Source organism: Emys orbicularis, chromosome 17, assembly GCF_028017835.1.
Source record: "Emys orbicularis isolate rEmyOrb1 chromosome 17, rEmyOrb1.hap1, whole genome shotgun sequence".
Taxonomy (NCBI): Eukaryota; Metazoa; Chordata; order Testudines; family Emydidae; genus Emys; species Emys orbicularis.
The window spans coordinates 2,731,854-2,754,247 of record NC_088699.1 but is presented as its reverse complement, the minus strand read 5'-3'; the positions used below and the strand labels follow the sequence as shown (position 1 = coordinate 2,754,247).

The 22,394-nt window shown below is 44.6% G+C and overlaps 1 protein-coding gene across 1 annotated transcript; it reads left to right on the top strand.

Moving 5' to 3' along the window:
- The first annotated feature begins 1,799 nt into the window (after positions 1-1,799).
- On the top strand, positions 1,800-20,881 carry NUFIP2 (nuclear FMR1 interacting protein 2). The gene is made up of 4 exons (XM_065418320.1): positions 1,800-2,170; positions 9,295-11,010; positions 19,002-19,034; positions 19,783-20,881. The coding sequence occupies exons 1-4, from the start codon at positions 1,933-1,935 to the stop codon at positions 19,833-19,835; spliced, it is 2,040 nt and encodes a 679-aa protein (XP_065274392.1). The 5' UTR covers positions 1,800-1,932; the 3' UTR covers positions 19,836-20,881.
- The last annotated feature ends 1,513 nt before the right edge of the window (positions 20,882-22,394 follow it).

Below are 22,394 nucleotides of genomic sequence, written 5' to 3'. Positions count from 1 at the left end.
TGTAGTTATTTTCCTACTTTGTTTTGCCAAATTTGGTGTTGTACATGACTGAAGAGTTGCACGGGTACTTAAGTGATGAGATCCAGATAACGGGTCTCTGAGTGTTTGAGCGATGTGTAATTGATACCTTGTTGTGAATGGTGCAAAGCAAGGATACAACATCCTGCAAAGGTCATGGAGAATCTTGTCTGTCCCACATGTAACCATGTTTGTGGTTCTTGAAATGGTCTGACCTAGCAGGTTCACTTACAGTGTTTGCTGAATCCTTGTATATGGACATCAATGTGAGACTCCATCATTTCTATTTTGTATTTTGTTTAATTGGTTGAGTGTGCTTTCATCTGATAATCTGCTACTGGAGTTCTAGAATAAGACCGTATGTTCCAGCTCTCTCAGCCTACTCGTGCAGTTGAATTAAGTTTCTTTCTGAAGAAGCTGTGACTCTGACCAGGGGTGCTGGAGAGCCATTGAACCAAACTGTAAACCCTGCATACAATGGAAACCTCGTCAAGCCAAGGGGGTGTGGCAGCACCCACAGCACCCCTAGTTCCAGCACCTATGACTCTGACATCTTAAATAAGGGTTAATACAAATACAATAATTTATAATTTGCTAATTTAAATCCCTGGCTCAATCAATTTCAGTTTGCTCATTTTAAAAGTTATTTAAATTAAATTCTGCTTAAAACATACACCCATGCAACCTCACTGATTTAAATAGGGTTGCCTGGAAAGTGATGGCAGGATTTGACTCATTTATGTTTAAATGAGTATTTGCTTCTTCCCAACCTTCCTCTAATTTGATCCTGCAGTGAAGTCAGAATCTGAATTAGGACATGACATTCATTTCCAGGATGTGAGATTGTGGAGTTGCAAAACAGAATTATGACAGACTTTTCTGCAGAATCATGATGGAAAAAGCTTTTATTCAACCCTTAAAGGCTGAAATAATAGCAATTGGAATACAAAAAATGACTGGCCAAATACACTGTTTTTGAATGAGTTATTTCCCCCCCTAATTTAACTATTAGAAAAAAACATGGTAAAATATCCCCCACCCCCACCCCCTTTCATTTAAACTAGTCCTAAATCAGAACTTTCTCTTAGCAGCAAAACTGATCTTACCTGCCGTGTTTCATTTCCTTTTGGAAACTTTAAATGTTGATTCTTCCCTGTACAAAGGAAAAATTGGTTAAAACTGCACCGTGCCCTTTTAGAAAATTACACAGACACTGCCCGTGGAGCTTTATAATCCCTCCATGGAAATGAAGAGATTAGCATCTGAATGCAATGCAAAATGAATCCAGAATACAAAATGATTTGCAGGCTTCTTTAAACGTTTGCATTATTTATTTATTTAAATTACTGTTCAGTTGGGTTGGTGGCATTTTCCTTGTGCTTCAGCACCCCTCCTTCGTTAGAAAAATAAAATAACGAGAGAATTTGCAGTTTGCAAAGGGGGTCGGGGGGAGGGGAGGAAACAGAGTCGATGCAGAGGGAAATCAAAGTAAAAGGACGAATCGGATCGCTCCAGAAATGGAATCTGCTTGGCTGCACTGAAACCTGCCTGTTCGCAGTGAGTGTGGAAAGTGCTGTTTGCAGAAAGCAGAGTGAAGGAGACAGGCAGACAGAGACCATAGTGCTGACGTTGGAGGCCCAACCCTTGTGAGGTTGCAGAGGGTAAATGGTACGGCGCTGGCTGGCGATGGGGGGGGGCTGGGTCGTGGGCGGGGAAAGAGGCCCTGGAAGCTTCCTGATTGCTGGAGAGAAGCTGCCAGTCTGCTCGGATCCCCCAGTCAAGCCGAGCGCTAGGGAAAGAGCCACACTTCTCGTCTCCCCCAGCCGGAGTGTGAGCCGTGTGTGCCCGGCGAGCAGCCCCACGCCCGGACGGTGCAGCGCGCAGCAGCCAGCCAGGGAGCCCCAGCCCCTTTCAATGGAGGAGCAGCCCGGCCCGCCTCAGCAGCACAGCCAGCACCACCACCACCACCCGCAGCAGCACCACCACCACCATTACTACTACTACAACCACAACCACCACCACCACCTCCAGCAGAGCCCCTACCTGCAGCATGCGGCCGAGCCCGGCCCCAAGGCCCCGCCGAAGCCGCTGCTGAAACATGAGCACAAGCACGCGGGCCCGCAGCACCAGGACACGCCGAAGAAGAAAACAGGTGCGGGAGGCCGGGGCCCGGGGCGGGGAGAGGCGCGGGAGGCCGGGGCGCGGGGCGCCGAGAACCGGGGTGGGGGGCGGGAGCGGGGGCAGGGGTCGGGCGGGATCAGGCTGGGGCTGGGCTGGAACTCGGGGCGGGGCGGGGGTCCCGGGCAGGCTCGGCGGGTGGCAGTGACGGGGGAGGATGGGAGCGGCCCCTGCCGTGTCGTGTCACCGCCTCCCCCGGGAGCGGCCGGGCCGGCGTGACCTTCCCGGCTGCGGGGCGGCCCGGCTCCCCCTGGCCCTGCGCCGGGTCCTCGGGCGGGGGTTCGGCCGCGGCCCCCTCCCCCGGCCCGGCTGGAACATTCTCCGCGGCTCTCGGGCCGCTTCCTGTCCGCCATGTTGGGAGCCGGGCCCGGCGCGGGGAGCCGCCGGCCGGGCCTAGGGGCTGGGACCCACCCGCGACGGCCCCACCCGGGCCCGCCTCCCGCCGCAGCGGCCCCTGGGTGGGCCTGGGCGGGGGCGGCCCTCCGGGCCCGCTCTGGGGGGCCAGCGTTTCGGCGCGGCCTGCGCGGGGCTCGGCTCAGCGGGCACGTTTCCCGCTCCCCGGCTGGGCGGAGGGAGCTGTGTGGGGGGGCTTGGCGGGGGAGAGGGGCCGCGGGGGGGGGGGGGGGGGCTTGGCGGGGGAGAGGGGCCGCGGGGACCTGGCGAAGGCGGGGGGAGGGAGCTGGGAGGCCTGAGGGGGCGGCGGGGGCCGGGGCCTGGCGGTGGTTGGGCGGGGCCGGGCCGGGGGCCCGCGGTTCTGGCGAAGGAGGCGGCGGGGGGAGGCGAGGGGCAGCGCGCGGGGCCTGGGAGCTCGGCGCCGCGTGGGGCGCTGGCGGGGCTAGGCCTGGCGCTCTGGGTGGGACGGGCGGGGGCTGCGGGGAGGCCGGGCCGCCCCTTGGTAGTAGCAGCACATGGCCCGGGGGGCACGTTGGGGTGAACCCCGCTCAGCCCGGCTGCAGGGGCCCAGCTCCCACCCAGCGCCTGGGCTTGAAACACTTGGGCGGCACGGCCAGCTGCCTGTCCCCGGCCCTAAGCAGTGGGGGGCACGGGGCAGTGGAGATTTTATCCTTAATGGAGGTGTTCATTTGTGCAGCAAAGATGGCTATGTATAGCCTTCTCCCCCAGGTCCTTTGTGTGAGAGGAGTATAAACTGGCCCCTTTCCCCTCCAATACGTGTCTGGTTTTATGTTGGAGGGGGTGGGAAGGGGAGATTTACAAGCTTTACCTTAGGTTTGTTTAATGTAAATGTTGTCCGAAAGCTCCCCACTGTAAGTGAAGACAAACACTGGGTTGTAGGTTAGAGAGATTTGAGAGAAGCGCCTAGCTTCTCTGGAGTCAGACTTCAGTAAGCAGGATTAAGCTTAAATTGATTTTATTAGGGCTCCATGTTTGTGACAGTTTCTAGAACATCACATTGAAATATAAAATTTCAGTGCAGTGTGCATTCAGACACCACTCCTCAGGAAACCTTTTGTGCCCTTCAAATGCAGGCAATGGCAGCTTTGCCTCGATGTCTGGAGAAACTGGGGAATTCTTTAGACTCTCTGAGAAAACTTAGCTGGTGTTCTGGATTTGCTGAAGGATCAAAAAGAAATTACTCTGCTAATAATGTAATGGCAATAGATTTCTAAGGCCCTGATTCTGTGAGTGGAATCTTAGACTCATTTGGATTTTCATCACCATTAATGGGACTCCACATGGGGATACGGGCCTGCCTGCCTGCTCAAATCTGGTTGCAGGATTAGGACCTGAGAAATAAGACCCTGTACAATATGGGGTCTTTCAGTCTCACAGATCCTCAAGTGCTTTTTGGGTATATTGAGGGATTGTGTTATCTACCACTGAAAAGCAGCAACCTCTTGGGTGTAGTAGTTGTTTAACAAATAACACAGAAACCCTACATAATGGTTTAAGGCTGCAAAGTCAAGAATCCCATATCCATTTGAAACTATGGGTGAGACCCTAGACACATTTGAATTTGGCCATGACACGCTGTACATTCTTCACCGGGGCTAGGGCATCATTAATAACATAAGGGGTCAGGACCTTAGGTTTTCATCTTATGCCATAGATGGCAATTCCAGCCAATACAGTGCATCTCTCACCTCCCAGCATTATCCTGGCATGTGCTGAATTAACACCTCTGCTGCTGAATGGCTTATTCAATCATCAGCACCTTAGAAGTAGGGTATGCGCCTGCCACTACAGACCAAATGCCGTCATTCCTTGGCCTGGTCTGCACCTAAAATTTAGGTCAGCCTACCTACATCACTCAGGGATGTGAAAAATTTCACAGCTGTGCAACATAGGTCGAGGTAACCCTCACTGTAGGTGCAGCTATGTTGATGAAATAATTTCTGTGGACCTAGCTACCACCTCTTGAGAGGGTAGATTTACTACAGAAACCAAAAACACCCTTCCATTGATGTGGCAAGTGTTACACTACAGTGATGTAGTTGCAGGTGTGCCTCTGTAGCACTTGTAGTGTGGACATACCCTTGGTTTGTGAGAGCACAGGCTGAGGTAGTATAGTTGTGCTACTAAAAAACCTAGTAACACTGTTGGCTGGTATTGTGATATGACTGTGTGCACAGAGGAATTTTTTTTCTTGTTGTAGAATTAAAACTAAATGAACCGTAAATTCCCACAATGGTCCTATAATATATAAGAAAAATGTTCACTCTGAACAGTTCAAGCATGGATTAGAATGTGTTCTCATGAGAACTAATTCTGCTCTTATCCCCAGCACAAGAGTGGTTAATAACCTTCACTTCTGCCTTCAGGATGTGGGCTTTCAGCATGGAAAGACAGGCATTGATATTACATCTGACAGTGGCAGGGGCCTGCCACCATGATACCAGCACTGATCTTGGTACATGGGTGTAAATGGTAGTGCCAAGTGCTGGCAGATCTCTCCCCTGTCCTGGCATTATTTTGTCTAGCTAGTGTATTTAAAAATAAAATGTATTCGTGCTTGTCCATAACAAAAACAATTGGTCAAATTATAAAATGTGATATAAGACAACAAATAACACTACACATTCATTAATTCTCCACACAATTCAGCATCAGTATTTTAAACTTCATAAAGCTTCCTGGGAGAGTGACAGCACATTGTCTCGTTGTGATTAGAAAATCATTCCTCTGGTTTTCTTACTTTGCCTGCGAATTAGGTATATGTTGCAACTGCTCTGCAATATCTTCCTTTCAATACCCAGGTAAAATCCTAGCTTTTGTATTAGTGGAAGAAAGGCTGTATTCAAAAGTAGAGATCCCAGCCACTTCTCTGGGGGCTTGATTCTGCTTTCAAGGAAGCCCATGGAAAAACTCCCATTGCCTTCCGTGGTGTGAGACTGGTCTTTAAGTGATTTTATAACTGGCAGTCCAGAAGGTCCTTCAGAGAATTCATTCCAAATACCCCACTTTCATTCATTGAAAACTAAACTGTGGGTAAGGATCTGATCCTAAATCCATTGAAGTCACTCTGGAGTTTTTTTTATTGACTTCATTAGACTCTGCATGGGGCTGGGATTCCTAAATGCTATTCTCAAGGAGCTGAAGGGAAGAATCTCCAAACATTTCTCTGGCCCACATCCAGTTTAATGACAGGCACGTTTTAGGATTTTTTAATTTTTCTATTTCCCTGTTACAGAAGGTTATTTGTATGTTGGGTGAATAAGACCATCAGCACAGAAATTTGGAATTGTGTTAGCATCTTTCTACCAAGACCAGTATTTAAACATGGTTCTCCAGAAAAGTGGTAGCTAAAGCAGACTGATCCCCACCCACACAGAGTCCACTCCATACCCACACAGATCACATTGCAGGATCGGGGCCATGGTTTCAAATATCAGTGTGGCCAGGACTTCATTTTTACAACTTATATTACTGATGCCCATGTGAATTAATTTTTTTTTATTTTTTTTTTTGTGAACACTTAATGGTATGTTATAGTAAAGTTCAGAAAGCTGTTGGAATGCCATGTGCATTTAGTCTTTTAAGATGTTCTTTTGCTGGCTACCCAAAAGGCTATTAGGGACCTGAACTGTATCAAAAATAGATGTCGAGGTGCCCCAAACCTGCATGCTAATGAGTCTTGCACAATCATCTGCAGGTGAGTGTAATAGGGGACTGACTAAGTATATGCTGAAACAAGTTATTAAGCAAAATAACTGAATAAAAATAATATCCAAGTTTACCGCCTTTGGATATATTGGAAAGTTGTGTGCCTTTGGACTAATGCCTGTCAAATTCCAGTTTAAAAATGTCCTTCTGAGGTCTTTTTTGGGGTCTCATGGCCAAACAAAACATCTGGAAACATACTTCTGTGTTTCTAAAACTTGACAGTGGCAGAATAAGCTTCTCTATTTGAAGTGCACTTTTACAGCTGTCAAGCCAACACCTTGTATTCCAAGCATTAGCTTGGAGAGAATTTACGCAGTTCATGTAAATGCCTGAAAACTGGAGCTTGAAACTGTTGACACTCTTAATGAAGTCAAAAGCAAAATCCATTAGTTTTTCTCACTCCTGATGCGTAGTGGTCTTATGATCATTCTCTTTATTTTGTTTTATTAAATAGTGATGTCAGAAATCTGAGTCACAAAAGGCCTTATACAGTATCTTATCCTTGAAAAGACTTGCTCTCTGCATGTCATCCTGAAACTAATTTTCAATCCTTGGCTCATCCATCAGAATTCCATCAATCTGTGCTTGGTTGGGTTGAAGTATTTATGGTCAACAATATTAACACCATTACATTATTGGAAAACTTATAGCAGTTGCTGATAGTTACACACTGTCTTACTAACCTCCCTCAACAAGCTGAGCAATGGGGTTCTTGCAGGAATCTCCCTGGTTCAGAGTTCCACAAGATATGACCACTTACCCTCAGATGCCTGGCAGCTGAATGTCTGCACTATAAGTACTACAGCAACCCAGCTGCAGCTACGCCGCTGTAGTGTAGACACTACAGCAATAAAAGGGGTTTTTCTGTAGCAGTAGTAAATCCACTGACCTAGCTGTGTCTGCATTGTGGGTTAAGTTGACCTATCTGTGTTGTACAGAGCCTGAACTTTTTCACAGCCCTGAGCGATGTAGCTAAGTTGACCTTAGTTTTAGTTGTAGACTAGGCAGGAGTGTTTAGGATGCAAGATCCCTTAATTTTGAGAGTGACCGTTTTTAGCATAGCAGTTGAAGACTAATATTTCTGCTTGGAAAATATTCATTCTGAACTTGCTAGACCAGGGTGTCACCTGCCTTACACCATTTTTAAAACCGTGTAATGAATCAGGCCCAACATGTTTTCTGTTGAGGAGAACACATGAGTTTTCTTGCATCTGAAAAGTTTGACACACTCAAGCCATATTAAGGTAATTTGAGGCCCCAGAGATGCCAGGACATTGGGGGGGGGGGCTGGCTTCTGGCCCCCCTGCCCTTGAAGTGGCAGTAGTGATCACTCTTTCCCCCCCCCCCCAAAAGAAAAAGGTTAGGGGCAACACCCTGGATCTCCTTCCTTGTCCCAAGAGCTCCAGCAGGGCCCTCCCCCTCCAAAGGGGTAGCAGCAGGGCACTCCATTATTTACTTGTTTATGGTGGATGGACTGAGCCCACTGCATTCTTCCCCTGTCACAAATATAGTCCTCTGTTGATGTAGTGATGGTGGGGCCCTCCAGAGCGGTAGGTCTTGGAGTTGTGCGCCATTCATGTGCATGGGACAGTTCATGCTTTTCTGCAGACATCAATGCATCAGTTGCACCTGGTCATGTTTTTGAATTTCTCTTTGCAACCACGAGGGCTAGAAACCTACTTTTTCTTTTGAGGGAAGCTGAGATTCTGATGTAATCACGATTCAGTGAGGTGGGGATCTAGGTAAGGGCCTGTGTTTCCTGTACCTAAATCCAGATCTGCCAATACTTCCATTTTTCCCAGGGTGCCCTTGTAATACTGTAGTTTTTCAATGGCTTGGCCTCACACTGATGGAAAAGTTCATCTAAAGAATAGAAGATTATTTCTTTCCAGTTGTGTTATCTTTTTAAAGCTAATAACTCATGCAGGGAAGTGGTGGGCCTCCTATCACTTTTAACACTATTTTGAAATGACATGAAGGAATGTTACAATGGGAAATTTTCTAAAAGCATTTCCAAAGCTGATGAGCACTGGAAAATGTAGCTCACAGATGGTACTTAGGGGTAGGATGAAGTGAGAGTTGGGGCTATTTGTCTCTCACTGTCCTGGGTGCAAAAAGCAGTGTTTGAGAAACAATGACAAGGTGGAAACGTAATCAGTGTATGAATTGGATGAAGTCCTGTTGATCAACAGGGACTTTGAAGTAGCTTGTATAGCAATGTCCTAAGCATTCTTAAACTTACCAGAATCAAACCATATTATCGTGTATCTTTAAGTGAATAAGAATTTTACTAGGAAAATAGCATAATTTCTTCATCTTCACACCAAAAATACAGTCACATAACAAAGAGGTGGAATTTGGTCATGGTTAACTAAGAGGTATCTATCACTGACATTTGTGCACTTCAGCTTTGCATGGCAGTCAGTTCTAAATAGTATTGCAGACCTTAGAGATGGCAGGAGCTTATAAAAATTGGCCCTCTGTTCATAATATGCTGGGTTTTAAGAAATTGACTTAGCAAAGGTGGAAGATCCAGCTGTCCAGTTGTAGCTTCTTGGGAGTGAATTTTCCCCTTCCTTGATCTGAAAATCCAAAATAACGTTTCAGTTCTCTTCAGCATTGTGAATAGCCTGATTGCTTTCTGTATGCAAAGGGATATATTCTTTAAAAAAATAAGAGTCCAGAGGCCTGCCAAATGCTCTGTTGCATGTTAGAGTCCATAGAGAAGTGTTTCCTTCTAGTGGATTTATGTGCTTAACTCCCATCATTGAGGTGAGACCGTACCCTTTACTTTGACCTTAAGTGGTAAGGACTTGCTTTCACATATCAAAGGGTGGACGCTTTTTACTCTTTTAAAAAGCCTATTTGAAGAAGCTGGTTATGCTTAGAGGTTTAATTATAGCTTTTTTTTCAATCAGAAGTTTAACGTTTCACATTTTAATTCTTGCCTTTTTGTTGTTTTTTGCCTGTTTTTAGGTTATGGAGAGCTAAATGGTAACACAGGAGAAAGAGAAGTATCATTAAAGGGCCTGTGTGCTGATGAAACAACCAACCCATCTTCCAGGGTACCAAATGGCAGCCAGCAACTTGTAGACACTAATGTAAATCCAAAGCAGACTGATAAGGCCAGCACCTTTGGGAAAGCTGGAATCAAACCCAAGAACTTCATTCAGAAAAACAGTATGGACAAAAAGAATGAAAAAATTTATGAGAATAAACTTAGAGAAAATCAATCCTCAGACAAGCCAGAGGCAGTATCTATTCCAAATGGTGTTGTAACAAATAGTTCTGGTTATATCACTAATGGCTATGTAGGCAAAGGGGCAGATAATGATGGTAGCGGGTCTGAGAGTGGATATACCACACCTAAGAAACGGAAAGGCAGGCGTAACAGTGCCAAGGGGTGTGAGAACTTGAATCTAGTGCAGGACAAAATAATGCAACAGGAGGTCAATGCCCCATCCTTAAAACAGGAACTTGAGAGTTTCAAGACTGACTATAGTGAACAAAAGGGAAACCGAGTTGACAATACTAAGCCTGTTTGGAAGTATGAAGCTGGGCCTGGAGGAGCAGGCCGTGGGAAAACTGGGGTTGGGGAGGTACAACGAAAAAACTCTGATGCCAAACCTGGGATTAGCAGCAAAAAGTTTGATGACCGGCCCAAGGGGAAGCATGCATCAGCGGCTGCATCAAAAGAGGACTCGTGGACCCTGTTTAAACCACCCCCTGTTTTTCCAGTGGACAACAGCAGTGCTAAAATAGTTCCTAAAATAAGTTATGCAAGCAAAGTTAAAGAAAACCTCAACAAAGCAGCTCAAAACCCATCTTCGTCTCTGTCTTCTTCATCGTCGTCTTCATCTACTGGAGAAACGCAGGCCCAGATGCCGAGTCGACTGTCCCAAGTCCCCATGTCTGCTATGAAGTCTGTTACTTCTGCTAGCTTTTCGAATGGGCCCATTTTAGCAGGGACTGATGGAAATGTATATTCTCCAGGGACCCAGCCACTGCTCACAACTGCTGCTAGTACTTTAACCTCAACCTCGTCTGAGTCCGTACACCAGGACATAAATACAACTTCAACAGCTGTTGAACAAAAGAAGTCTAGCCTTTTTATCTATCCTTCAAATATGCAATCTGTGCTTTTGGGCGCAGCACAGGTAGATCTGCCGTCTCAGACAAATCAGCAGAACCTGGGGGATATCTTCCAGAACCAATGGGGTTTATCATTTATAAATGAGCCCAGTGCTGGGCCTGAGACTGTTCTGGGGAAATCAATGGATAATAAAATAATGGAAGTGACATTTCAAGGGGAATATCCTGCCACTTTGGTTTCACAGGGTGCTGAAATCATTCCCTCAGGAACTGAACAACCTGTGTTTCCTAAGGCTTATGAGCTGGAAAAACGGACTAGCCCTCAAATACTTAGTGCTATTATAAAGCCTGGGACTGCTAGTGAGATTGGAGTCTTGTCTTTGGAGCCACATCACATAGGTGACCTGCAAATGGCAGACACCAGTAGCCAAGGTGCTTTAGTGTTCCTCTCAAAGGACTATGAACTAGAGAATCCCTTGGCCTCTCCTACGAACAATTTGTTAGCCTCCGCCAAAGATCAGAGGTACCAGAGAGGCCTAGAAAGGAAAGATAGCTGGGGTTCTTTTGACCTGAGGGCTGCTATTGTATATCACACTAAAGGTAATGGTTCAATTTGTTTCCTAATGGAGCTCTCTCTTAATTGGTTTGGGAAAATCCAATCCGGTAAAGGTTGCATGCCTTGATCTTAAGAACGGCCTTGGTGCTCCCTGTCTTTGATGGCCAGCAGTATAAGAATTTTGTTTTTAAAATACTCTAGCAGTCACTTGATTTCATTCAAGCTATGTTAAAGGTGCTCACTTCTCTATTCATGTGGGTAAGTGTGTGAGATTTGGTAGAGGTAATAGTTAGCAGCTGTTTTACCTTTGGTGCCTGTTTGTGTCTGTTTAAATTCATGTATGGTGAGTAGATCTTCCAAAACTTCCTGACGTTGAAGAGGGTGAAAGCTCAGCAATGGACCCACTGGTTCACCTGGTCTGTTCCTCTTGTTTTAAGGCTGTCTGTCACAGACAACGCTTCAGGGGTTTTTTAAAAAGAAGAGCTGGGTGTTTGAGACGTGACATGGATATTTCCAGCTAGGAGCCAATAGAATAAAATGACTCAAATTTTTATTTACCCCTCGTTCTTGTTTGGCTCAGAAGTTTTTGAATGTTCACAAGCTCTCTGCCTCTTCTTGCCAGCTCTGCAGTTCAGTTAGCTAGGTCAGGGGCGGGCAAATTTTTTGGCCTGAGGGTCACATCGGGTTTCCAAACTTGTATGGAGGGCTGGTTGGGGAGGCTGTGCTTCCCCAAACAGCCAGGCGTGGCCTGACCCCTATCCAACTGCTCCCTGTCCCCTGACTGCCCCCGGGACCCCTGCCCCCCCAACCCCCCCCCCTGCTCCCTGCCCCCCCTGCCCCCTTACCACGCTACCTGGAGCACCAGTGGCTGGCAGTGCTACAGCTGTGCCACCTGGCTAGAGCCAGCCACGCCACCGTGCCGCACAGAGCACCGGGTCAGTCCAGGCTCTGCAGCTGCGCTGCCCCAGGAGCTCACAGCCCCGCTGCCCAGAGCATTGCGCCGGCGGCGGAGCAAGCGAGTGAGCTGAGGCTGCGGGGGAGGGGCTGGGGGCTAGCCTCGCGGGTCAGGGGCTGGGCAGGAGCGGGCCATAGTTTGCCCACCTCTGAGCTAGGTGCTCTTTTGACTTGCTGTTGCTTATCTACCTTTTGGGCAATTCCCTTTTATTTTATTTTTTACTATCTCTTCTTCTTCCCCCCACCACCACCACCAAAAAAAAGGGAAGATGCTCCAGGCAGTCTTACATGAAGTATTCCTTTCAGGGGAGAGCTGAATGATAGCTGCTCAGAAGTGGGGGACAAGATTTCTTTAATGGCCTAAGTGGAAATTTAATGCATTATGACCCATTGCAGAGAGAGAGTGCAAAATTACCTCTCCAAGGCCTTCATAGTTCATTCAGGTAAAGCATAGAAATCTTGGTGGCTTTGTTTGCTATTAAGCAACTCAAAAATTATTCCAGGTCATCACACTGTAATTTCGTAACCCTTTATGCTCTAGTATTCTCATTGGGAATAACAACCTAGTGTTCATCAATTTATTTTTATCTACACTTCAGGATTTCTTTTAGTTTCTTTTAGTCATGAAGCAGAGCTTTAGAATTTTGTGTTCCTTGCACCTGTTGAGTCTTGAATCTCAGCCAGCCTTTCAGAGAAAACCAGGGACACTGGGAAATAAAGTTCCAGACAAGCCTCATCCTGCCATGTCTGGAGATTTCTGCAACAGTTGCAAACTTGGATTTTTATTTTGGTTTTGCTCAGCTTAAATTTATTTTTTAAAGAAACTAAGTAGCTATTCTGTTACCACTATTCTTTAGATCTCTTCCCTTCTTCAGTCAGCTGGGCAAGACAGTCTCCACCTAAATAGTAGTAGCTACATTGGAGGTGATGAACAATCCCCCTTCCACGTTCTATGAAGGAGCTAATCATTGTCAATGGCAGAAATAAACACTTAATGGGAATGAAAGCACTTCTAAACTAATTGTGCAGCTCTTTCCTTTGCCAGCAGCCCCCTCTGCCCACACCTGTACACACACTTTTTCTATTTTGGCCCATCCAGAGCAGTGACTCCAGTCATACTATGATTCTGGGATGTGTTTGGGGTGAGCTGGAGTTCTCTGCCCCAACATCCTTCTCAGGTGCCTTCTTTATTTCTCAACTTGCCTTCTCCTATACCAATTTCCAGACGACATCTTGGCTTCAGCCTAGAAGATAATGGGTGGATGTCTCTTGTAATCAATGCCATACAAATCATGTGACATGGGTTGCTGGGAAGCATGCATCATACGAGTCAGTGCTCATTAGATGCCTTTCCTGGTTTGGGGAGTGGAAACCAAAGTCCAAATTTGAGTGTGTCTTCCCATTTTTCTGCTTTCTGGTTCATCTGTATATTTGCATTTGTTCTGAAAGGATTCCAGCATGATTTGGAGCATATTTTCTGAAGTGCCATTTTTTTGGATCTGTGGTGTGAGACATACTGCTCTTCCTCACAGACAGCTGCAAAAAGTAATTACTCGTTAAGGCCATGATCCTGCAATTAAATCCTGGTGGGTGACCAGGCAGAGCCGAATTGAAATTGGTGAGCTCCACGCTGGTGCAAGGGTCTGTCTGCCCACATCCAGTTACAGGATATGGGCTGTAGTCCGTGATCTGTATGTGTGGGTGAAAATACCAGCACCATTTTCTGCTTATGTTCTGTTGCCCTACAGTCAGACCACAGCACAGAGCAGGGGGTTGGACTAGATGACCTTCTGAGGTCCCTTCCAACTGATATTCTATGATTCTGCATCATGAACAAGCTCTAATAAAATGTCTAACAAAGCTTCAGAATATGTAGAACAGCAAAATAATGGTAAGTTCTCCACTGTTTGTCTTGTGCAGTTTCCCAGTGTCCCTGATAAATAACTGCCATGTTCCTATGAAGTAAGTCTGACAAATCGTTCTGTGCTATCTGCAATGGTGAGAAGCTGAAAGCCTAACTTGTGTTTTAGCTGTTGTAGTTTGGGGGAGATTTGTGCAGACTGAACAGTTAGTGTGTTTGGATTTCATTGGGGAATTTTTCCTCTAAAGCAAATAATCAACCTGGAAAGAGAGGTGTTGATGGCTCGCTTCTCAGATCTGTCCTCCATCTTAATCTGGTAACGCTCATAGTTGAGTCCTCGCAAACTAAAACACAGGATGGTTCTGTTGATAATTTCTGTACATGTATGTTCCATCCACAAGTTGAAAGTGCTTTACACAATGTGAGGAACAGTCTCAGCTTCCCATTGAAAGGTGTTGCTGTCCTTTTACTGATGGGGAGGACGGAAACTGAGGCACGTGGCAGTACAATCACAGAGGCAGCTGGGAATAGCATTTGAGTCCTAGTCCTGTGCTCTAGGCATTGGACGGCGTTGTCTTTTCAGACAGGGTACGATTTGCTAGAAGGTCTATTGCTGGATATGGGAATTCTTGGAGTGGAATGTTGGTACATGTGAAGACATGTACTCGGTGTGCTTTTGCCCTCATCAGTTTGCTGGGCACATGGGTGTCCGGCACTGGAAACATGCTGAAGGTCTGGCAGTGCTTGCTTGTGCACCTTTTTATTTTTTGGATGCTCTGAAAGTTAGTTTCACAAGTCTTTCTCCTGCTTTGCCTCCAGGGTTCCATTGAAAAGGGACTACTATGATCATCTAGTCTGACCTCCTGCGTAACACTGGTCCATTTCAACTAGTAATTTCTGTAACAAACCCATAACTTCTGGGTGAGCTAAACAACCTGTCTCTTTGCTGATAAACTCATACGTCTCCACTATGTACTGCAGCACTGTAAAAGGAATCAACTATGTGTTAAATCAATCTACTAGCTAAATATTGGGCCTGGTTGCTACATGGTTGGAGATTGGACCATCATTTTGGATGGGAGTCTGAAAAACCCCCAGACCTGCAGGAGGTGGTGTTAACTCTGCAGGGGGCTTCACTTCCCTCTGGATCAGCACTGACCCAGTCATGGCAATGCAGTAGGGGCTATTGAAGTGTCATCTTTGTTGAGATAAAACTGTGGTCTTTACCAATTCTGGTGGTACCTTGTTTTTTAAACAAGAGTAGGGTATATTTGTCCCAGCTATACTTTAGCTGAAGTAACAACTACTTTCGGATTGCTTTAAATGCTCCCTTTAAAAAAATATATTTCATATCCTAAATGGTCATGTATTGGCAGCTGTTTTAAACACAAAGGCTACATGTTCTAGGTCAGAGGTGGCTGCATTTCAGGGATTCCTCTGTATGATGTGGGTGTTTGGGGGGGGTATTGTTAGCTAAAGGAAGAAGGATTTAGGTCTCATTACAAAGTAGTAAAGACCCCAGATGAGGTGGGGAGAGAAAGCTAAAGTTGTATCTACTGTTCTTTCCTGCCTGTGGGTTCCTCCCAGTGCTCCTGCTTAGTTCCTTCTTGACTTCTCTACTGTACCCCATGAAGAAACACGAGTGGCATGGGAAGTAGAGCAAGCAGCCACTAGTGGCTTTCACTGGAATGGTGAACTGGGTCAAAAAAATAGCAGAGCTGTGAATTCAGCAGTTTTGTCTTTCTCTTTTGAAAAAAAAATATATATATCTAGTTTTCCTTTTGTTAGGTGAAAGAGGTTAGGTCTCAGTTTGACACTTTGATGTTTTTGTGGGTCCTGAATGTAAGAAAGTTCTGTTTGGTTTTTTTCTTTCTTCCCCCCCTCCCCTTTTTGTCTTGGATCCTGATCAGCAGGAAAAACAATTAATTAGTGGCTAGCACTGTGGTACAGAGTTACTGAAGATCCACACACAGTTTTAGCCTTGTGCATTGTTTCCTATACCAAACCAGAACATAATATAAATCCCTCCGACAAGCAAGTAGGGACACAAATCAAACCATGGGGAAGCTGGTATTAAAAGCCTCCCTCTCCCTAGCTTCCTTTCTAGTTTTCTGTTTTGAGCAGGATATTTACAGTTGACATAGTAAATTGAAATCAACAAACATCTAGCCCACGGCACTACTGAAATATGTAACCTGTTGGCCACTGGCAGGCTCTCTGGAGGGAGAGATTTTACGGAAGTTAAGTATCCATCTTTACATAGAATCATAACCTGGCTTCTGTTTCCCATTAGGTTAGGCCCCTCTTGTATTGTCAGAGCCATATGTGTGGGACTTGGGAACCCCATTGAATCCATAGGGCTCCGTGCAGGTGTCTCCACACAGGTCCCATTGTAGGATTGAGGCTTTAGATAACAGGATTCTTGATTTCCTAGATAAGTGGTAATTCCATAATCTCAAGCCGTATGACTGGACACTGCTGGAACGCCCTGTCCCAGACATCTCCTGAGATCACCAGGAAGGTGGAGCTCCTGCCTGCCAGAGCTGAGCCCTGGTCCTGTGGAATTTAAGAGCTTCATAGAGCATGGACCTGGAGAGCCCAGGGTTTGGGAGACCTCATGGGAAGGGTACCAGACCCATTGAATCTCATCCCTATTCTCTTGGAAGGGTTTGCTAGTGAAATCTTTCAGGGTTTGCGGGTCTCTGGAGAGAAGATGCACTGTTTCACTTGTCATTGTTCCTGAAAATCTAGCATCTCTTCTTCTTCTCCCCCTCCCTTCCCCCCCCCCCCCCCCCCCCGCACATTTCACTGATTCTTGAGGCTTTGCAGTCTGAGCTGAGGTCCTGGAGCAGGAACATACTGTGTATCTTTGTTGGGGGGGGGGGGGAGGGGGGCGCTCCTCTTGCTTTTTAAGGAATGGGTTATTCGATTCCTGGTTAAGTTCTCCTTTGTATTTCTGGGGGTTATGGAAGCCTCCTCTAGGGAAAGGCGATTGTGGAAATAAAAGGATCTTCTTAGCGCTGTCTCACTGCTGTAAATCCTGTGGGGAGCGTGGAGAAGTTGCAGCTCCTATTGTGCCTGAAAAAAGGAGGAGGCTAGGAGCGTCAAACTTCACCAGCGTCAGTATGTAAAAACCGATCCCAAAACCGAGAATGGGAAGCTGGGAAATCCACTCATAGATCTAAGGGACTTAGCCTACAATTCTAAACAGTCTTCTACTAATCGTTCCAAATTATGCAACTTTCCTTTTTCTCTGTCCTTCACCCCCGGTCATTGTCCTGATGAATTTAAAGGGGTTTTCTGCCGTGGTCAATTTGTTGAGCTGCCAGATATGAAGGGCCAATGAGTGAGGCACCGAGATAATCCAGAACTACGGGGAAAACTCAAACTGTTCAATATGCTTTTCCTAGAATGAATCTAAGAATCCAACATTAAGATTGATGGAAGTATTAAGCTCATTAGTTCTCTGTTGTAATTGGCTCAAGAGAGCCAATGGGGAGAGAAGTATTTTTCCTTCATGAAAGAGTTTCAGCCGGTAAATAAAATGTTCAGATAGTATGGGGTGACTGCATTTCAGTGTTACAGGTCAGTCAGAGGAGAGGAACATGTATTTGTTCTTATTTAGCATTTAAACCCATTCCTTATCAGAATAGTTAATTCCAGGTTTATGGCAGTCTGTCTCAGACTAATGTGATGAGCTCATAAATTATGTTAATTCTTCAGGATTTGTCAGACGGTACGCTTTGATAACCATCGCTTCAAGATAGCCAGGAATTACAGGACCCTGCTCCAATCGCCCTCGTCCCTTCTACCTGTCCTCCTTGGGAGAAAAAGGAAGATCACATTTAGAGGCTAAAGGCTAGTCTACCCCAAGTTACATCCGCACAGCTCTGTCCCTCGGGTGTGAAATCCACATCCTTGAGAGGCCAAGTTAAGCCAATGTAACCCCTTGTGTTGGCAGTGCTAGGTTGATGGAAGAATTCTTCTGTCAACCTAACCTTCACCTCTCAGGAAGGTGGACTACTCAGTGACAGGAGAACCCCTCCCCTGAATATAGAAGTGTACACTGACGCGCTGCAGCGTTTTAAGTTGAGACGTAGCTTAAGGGAGCTGCGTTCCTTTTACGTTCTTTCCTCTTCGGCATGTCTGTACCACAGAATTACATCAACCTAAGTTCTACTCCGTGTGTCAGCGATGTGTGTCCTCACTAGGAGCGCTTGTACTGATTGTACCGTCAGTGTGAGACATTGTGGGATGTCTTCTGAAAGACAGTGACAGTCAATGTAAGCAACTCCGTGTTTGCACTGACACTACATTGACCTTGACACTCTGCTGCTTGTGGAGGGGGAGTTAAGTCAGTGGCTCGCGGTAGCTACGTTGACAGGAGCAAAATTATGGTGTAGACACTTCCATAGTTAGGTTGACATAAGCTACCTTGCATTGACCGAACTCTGTAGTGTAGACCAGGCCTTAGATTACAAACATCAGACAACTTTTTGCCTTTCTCATTTTAGTTCTGTATGAGTCTGTCTTTCAGTGTCGGACATGCTCTGATGTAATACAGCTTTCACACTTGTGGCATCTGATGCAGTTAGGACCAAACGAAAGCACGGAAGCCAAGAACTTTTCCTGTTTTATTTTTCCCCATGAGAGTGGTGGTGGAAGGGGTTTGAACTCTTCCTCATCTTTATTCTAATGTAACTGATTTGAATCATTACAGTGTTTGATAGTAACTTGTTAATTGTTCTGTAGCTAGCAAGAGGGCTCATGGTTTCCAGTTGTCTTTTCCTTTTTCTTTTCCCACCCAGTTGGACAAGACTGTCGGTAACAGTGATCTTCTTTAGCAGCTAGGAAATAGTGCATGCACTGTGCCATTTTGAATGGGCAAGTGTAATGCCGCTTTGCACTTCCAACAAATGCTTCATTTCACCTCCTAGAAGGCTGCATTGCATTGATGAGTAGTGGTCACTTACGGCACGGATCTCTCTCAGGCTGTTGTGAGGCTTAGTTAATGTTTTGTAAAGTACTTTGTGTCATCTGATGAGCGCAGAGTATTATTGTTATCATGACATGAAAATAACAGGCCTAATAAAATTTTGTGACTGGCTTTGTTATAGTATATTGCTAAGCCTGAAAAGGAAAGCATGTCCTGAAGCTTTGCTGACTGTCCAGTAGTGCTGCAGAACACTAACTCTCTCTCTCTCTCTTTTGCCTTCACAGAAATGGAATCTATTTGGAATTTGCAAAAGCAAGGTAAGAGTTTTAAAAATGAAACGGTGACACTAGTAACAATGAGATGTTACATTAAACCAAGACAGCTTAAGAGCTGAGCATGGTGAAGCAGTGTCCTGAACAAAAGCAGGCAGTGGGTGAGATGTCTGGGGCTTGGCTTCTAAAGGTGCTGACCACTGTCCGCTCCTCGTGATGCTAGCTGAAGATGTGGGTGCTCAGAAGTGGTGACCATCAGGACTGTAAGCCCCATCGTGAAATGTAAAAAACAAAAATCAGGCTAGGTCTGATAACGCCTGTAATTTTGTAATTGCTGGTGTCAGACTTCACCCAAATATCAACCTTGAACTTTCCTGGGTATCCAGATTTCAGCTGTAAAAATGAAGTTTCTTTTCACTTGTGGGAAGAAGGCTAAATGAAGACCTTTGTACTTTTTGCTGTATTACTGCACTGATCTAATGTTGGGAGCGAGCACTCATCTGTGTGGAGTCAATTAGGCTCTTGAATACATTGGCTGGAGGTGCTGTTGCTGGGAGTCCACTGGAACGCTGCACAGCTCTTTTGTATAGAGGAAGTAGATCACTGACCTGTCAGCAAAGAGGAAACTGCCTTTTAAATTGTGGCAGTTCAGTGAGGGGAAAAAGGAGGGTTTTAACAATTAGCTAAGTGTTTTGCTGGTTTGTGGGTCTCCGGCCCATGAATATTTTCTGCTTCAGAACCTGAACACTGTTTGTTTAATTTGTTTAAAGCTGAATTTAATTTTTCTTTTCAGATCCCAAAAGGATAATCACTTACGATGAAGCCATGGAATGTCCAGATCAATGAAGGTAGCAGGACAAGACTGCCTGTTATAACCTTTCTGCAGCGTGATGCTGTTCACAGGGGACAAAAGGCTTTTATGCGCCTTCTAAATCTTCAGTGCAGCAGAGGAACCATAACTAGAATCACAGGATAATATATACAAATTATATATAGTTATTTAAAAAATGGCGACTGAAAGTAATTAGACTTCTTAAGGAATCTGAAAATTTATTTCAACAGACTTCACACGTGATTATTTAATCTCCGGTACTGAATAGGTTTTTTAGTTTTGTTTTTGTTTAAAGAGCGAATGCAAATGATTAATGAATACAGACTCAATTCACAAGCCTGGTTCTAAAGTTCCTGCTGTCATCAACATGGGCAACAGTGACCGTGGGAGAGGCATTTCCACTTTACAAGGTTTCTGTTTCTTGTTCTGTGACTGTAGTGATACACTAATCACAGGGAAATCGGGATGTTTCACCATCCTTCATCTCCCCTTCCCCTCCACCTCCTTTTTGTTTTACTTTGAACCCTGTGTGAATGCTGGAGAAACGCCTTGAAGTTTGCAGGGTTTCCTTTTTTCCAGAGAATATAATCTGCATGTCTTGCCAGGAGTCAAACAGCCCATCAGGTGCTGAGAAAATTGTCTTAAAGCATCGTTCTTCTGGGGGGAAAGATTGTAATTCTGCAGTTCTGGGATACACATTGGTTTTACAGAGTTGACAAAACTCCAGTTACATTTTGGACTATTACAACTGAAGAGCTCTTTCATGAGTGTCATTTTAAAAGACAACATGCAAAACAAGCAATTGGTTTAGGCATTTAATATGGAAAAAACCCTGTTCCCACACTTTTATGCCATTGTATCACTGGGAGCAAAAAAAATATATATATGCATATATATATATATATATATATCTCCTGCTATCAAATGTAGGTGCTTCATATTTGCTCTGTCTGTCTCAACACTAAATGTGCTTTTTTCCTGTTTTCACTGAAAACCTGAAGAGAAATTGTTTGTGTTCTGCTAACTTTCATCCTTCAATTATTTTTTCTCTTTAGAAATAAGTTCTAAAAAAAGAAGGAAAAAAAAAAGAAAAAAAAAAAAACAGAAAAAGGAAAAAAGAGAAAAAACCTATGGGAATCGTAACCCTTTCCCATTTGTCCCTGAAAGCAATGGGTGAGGGAATACTGTCCCGGCCATTGGAAATATTCTTTTATATTTTAATGCAGTCTGTGTATTTCTGAGCTCTTTTGCTGCTTCTCATTATATCTCTATTAAAATATATTTTATTACAAGAGCAAAATGGGGGGGGGTAGGAATGAAAATTTAAAAAAATCAAAACAAAGGAAAGCTTTCTGGCAATAGCAGAGAAGGCGGAAGAGTGCAGGCTCCAATTGTGTGATCCATACTGTTGCGCTGCAGCTTGTGTGTGGCATGTTAAAAATGTGTTGGATTTTTTTTGTTTTGTTTTTTTGGTTTGTTTTTGGTGTTTTTTTTTTTTTTTTTTAAGGTGCAAAATTCCTGGGGTCCAATGTAAGACTGATCAGTTAATCATTAGTGAAACAAAACAAGTTTTCTGCCCTGTCCAAATTCCATACAGACACAACTCTTAAATATTCTTGTGTATTCACAGCTGAGTGCTGGCTAAAATATTTGGGCATTTAGATTGACAGGAGTTAGCATCTGGTAAAATCAGACTGGATCCCATGGGGTATTAGGGGATGGAAATAACCCCATTACTTTTGCCTACTCTTTGTGCTTAGATGTATCTACTCTTTTTTAAAAAGAAAATAATTAGGTATGTAGCATGTGTGTTTTTTGTTTTAATTGTTTTATGCTTTTATTGAGGTTGTTCCTGAATGAAGCTCTCAGGTTCATAGTGGGACAAAGAAACTTAAATTTTTCCTCTACCTTTTTAAAATTGTTCGCTTTCTGCCATGCTTAGTTTTAAAAGTATAACTGTGGATTGCCTACTCCATTTTATGTATTATAACACTATATATATATATATATATATATATATATATAGTAATAAATAACTTACTGTATCAGTCCAGGTTCAGAAACTTGTGGTTGGCCAGTTGCGGAATAGTTCTATTTCACCTATAAACTGTATCACCTTTACAGGTGTTTGTAACTTTCAAATGTACAATATGTTTACAGATGTGCCCTGCATCTAGTCCTCCCACGTTCCTATTTTTTAATTCTGTTAAGTCTCCTGACTGCTTGCCAAAAGATGGAATCGCTGTCAGTTCCTCTGTGAAAGAGAACTGATGCGTTCTTGAGCTTTAAAGTGTTGAACAAACTGGAAAATATGACTTAAAAGAATGAGGCGAAAAATGTTTGGGTTTTTTTTTAAATCTTTCAGGTCAATAGCAAAGTCTCTAGTTTGTTTTACAGGCTTTAAAGTTCCGCTGTATATTTATTTGCCTTGTGTAATCACTTGCCGCCTTAAGGGCTGGATTCCATATAAAAAAGCCCTGTTTTGCTTGCGTGGGGTATAAAGCTGTGCTCCCCACAACATCTGCTTTTGGGGTTGGTGTGATGCAGGAGCGGAACAGCAATATCTTTTAAAT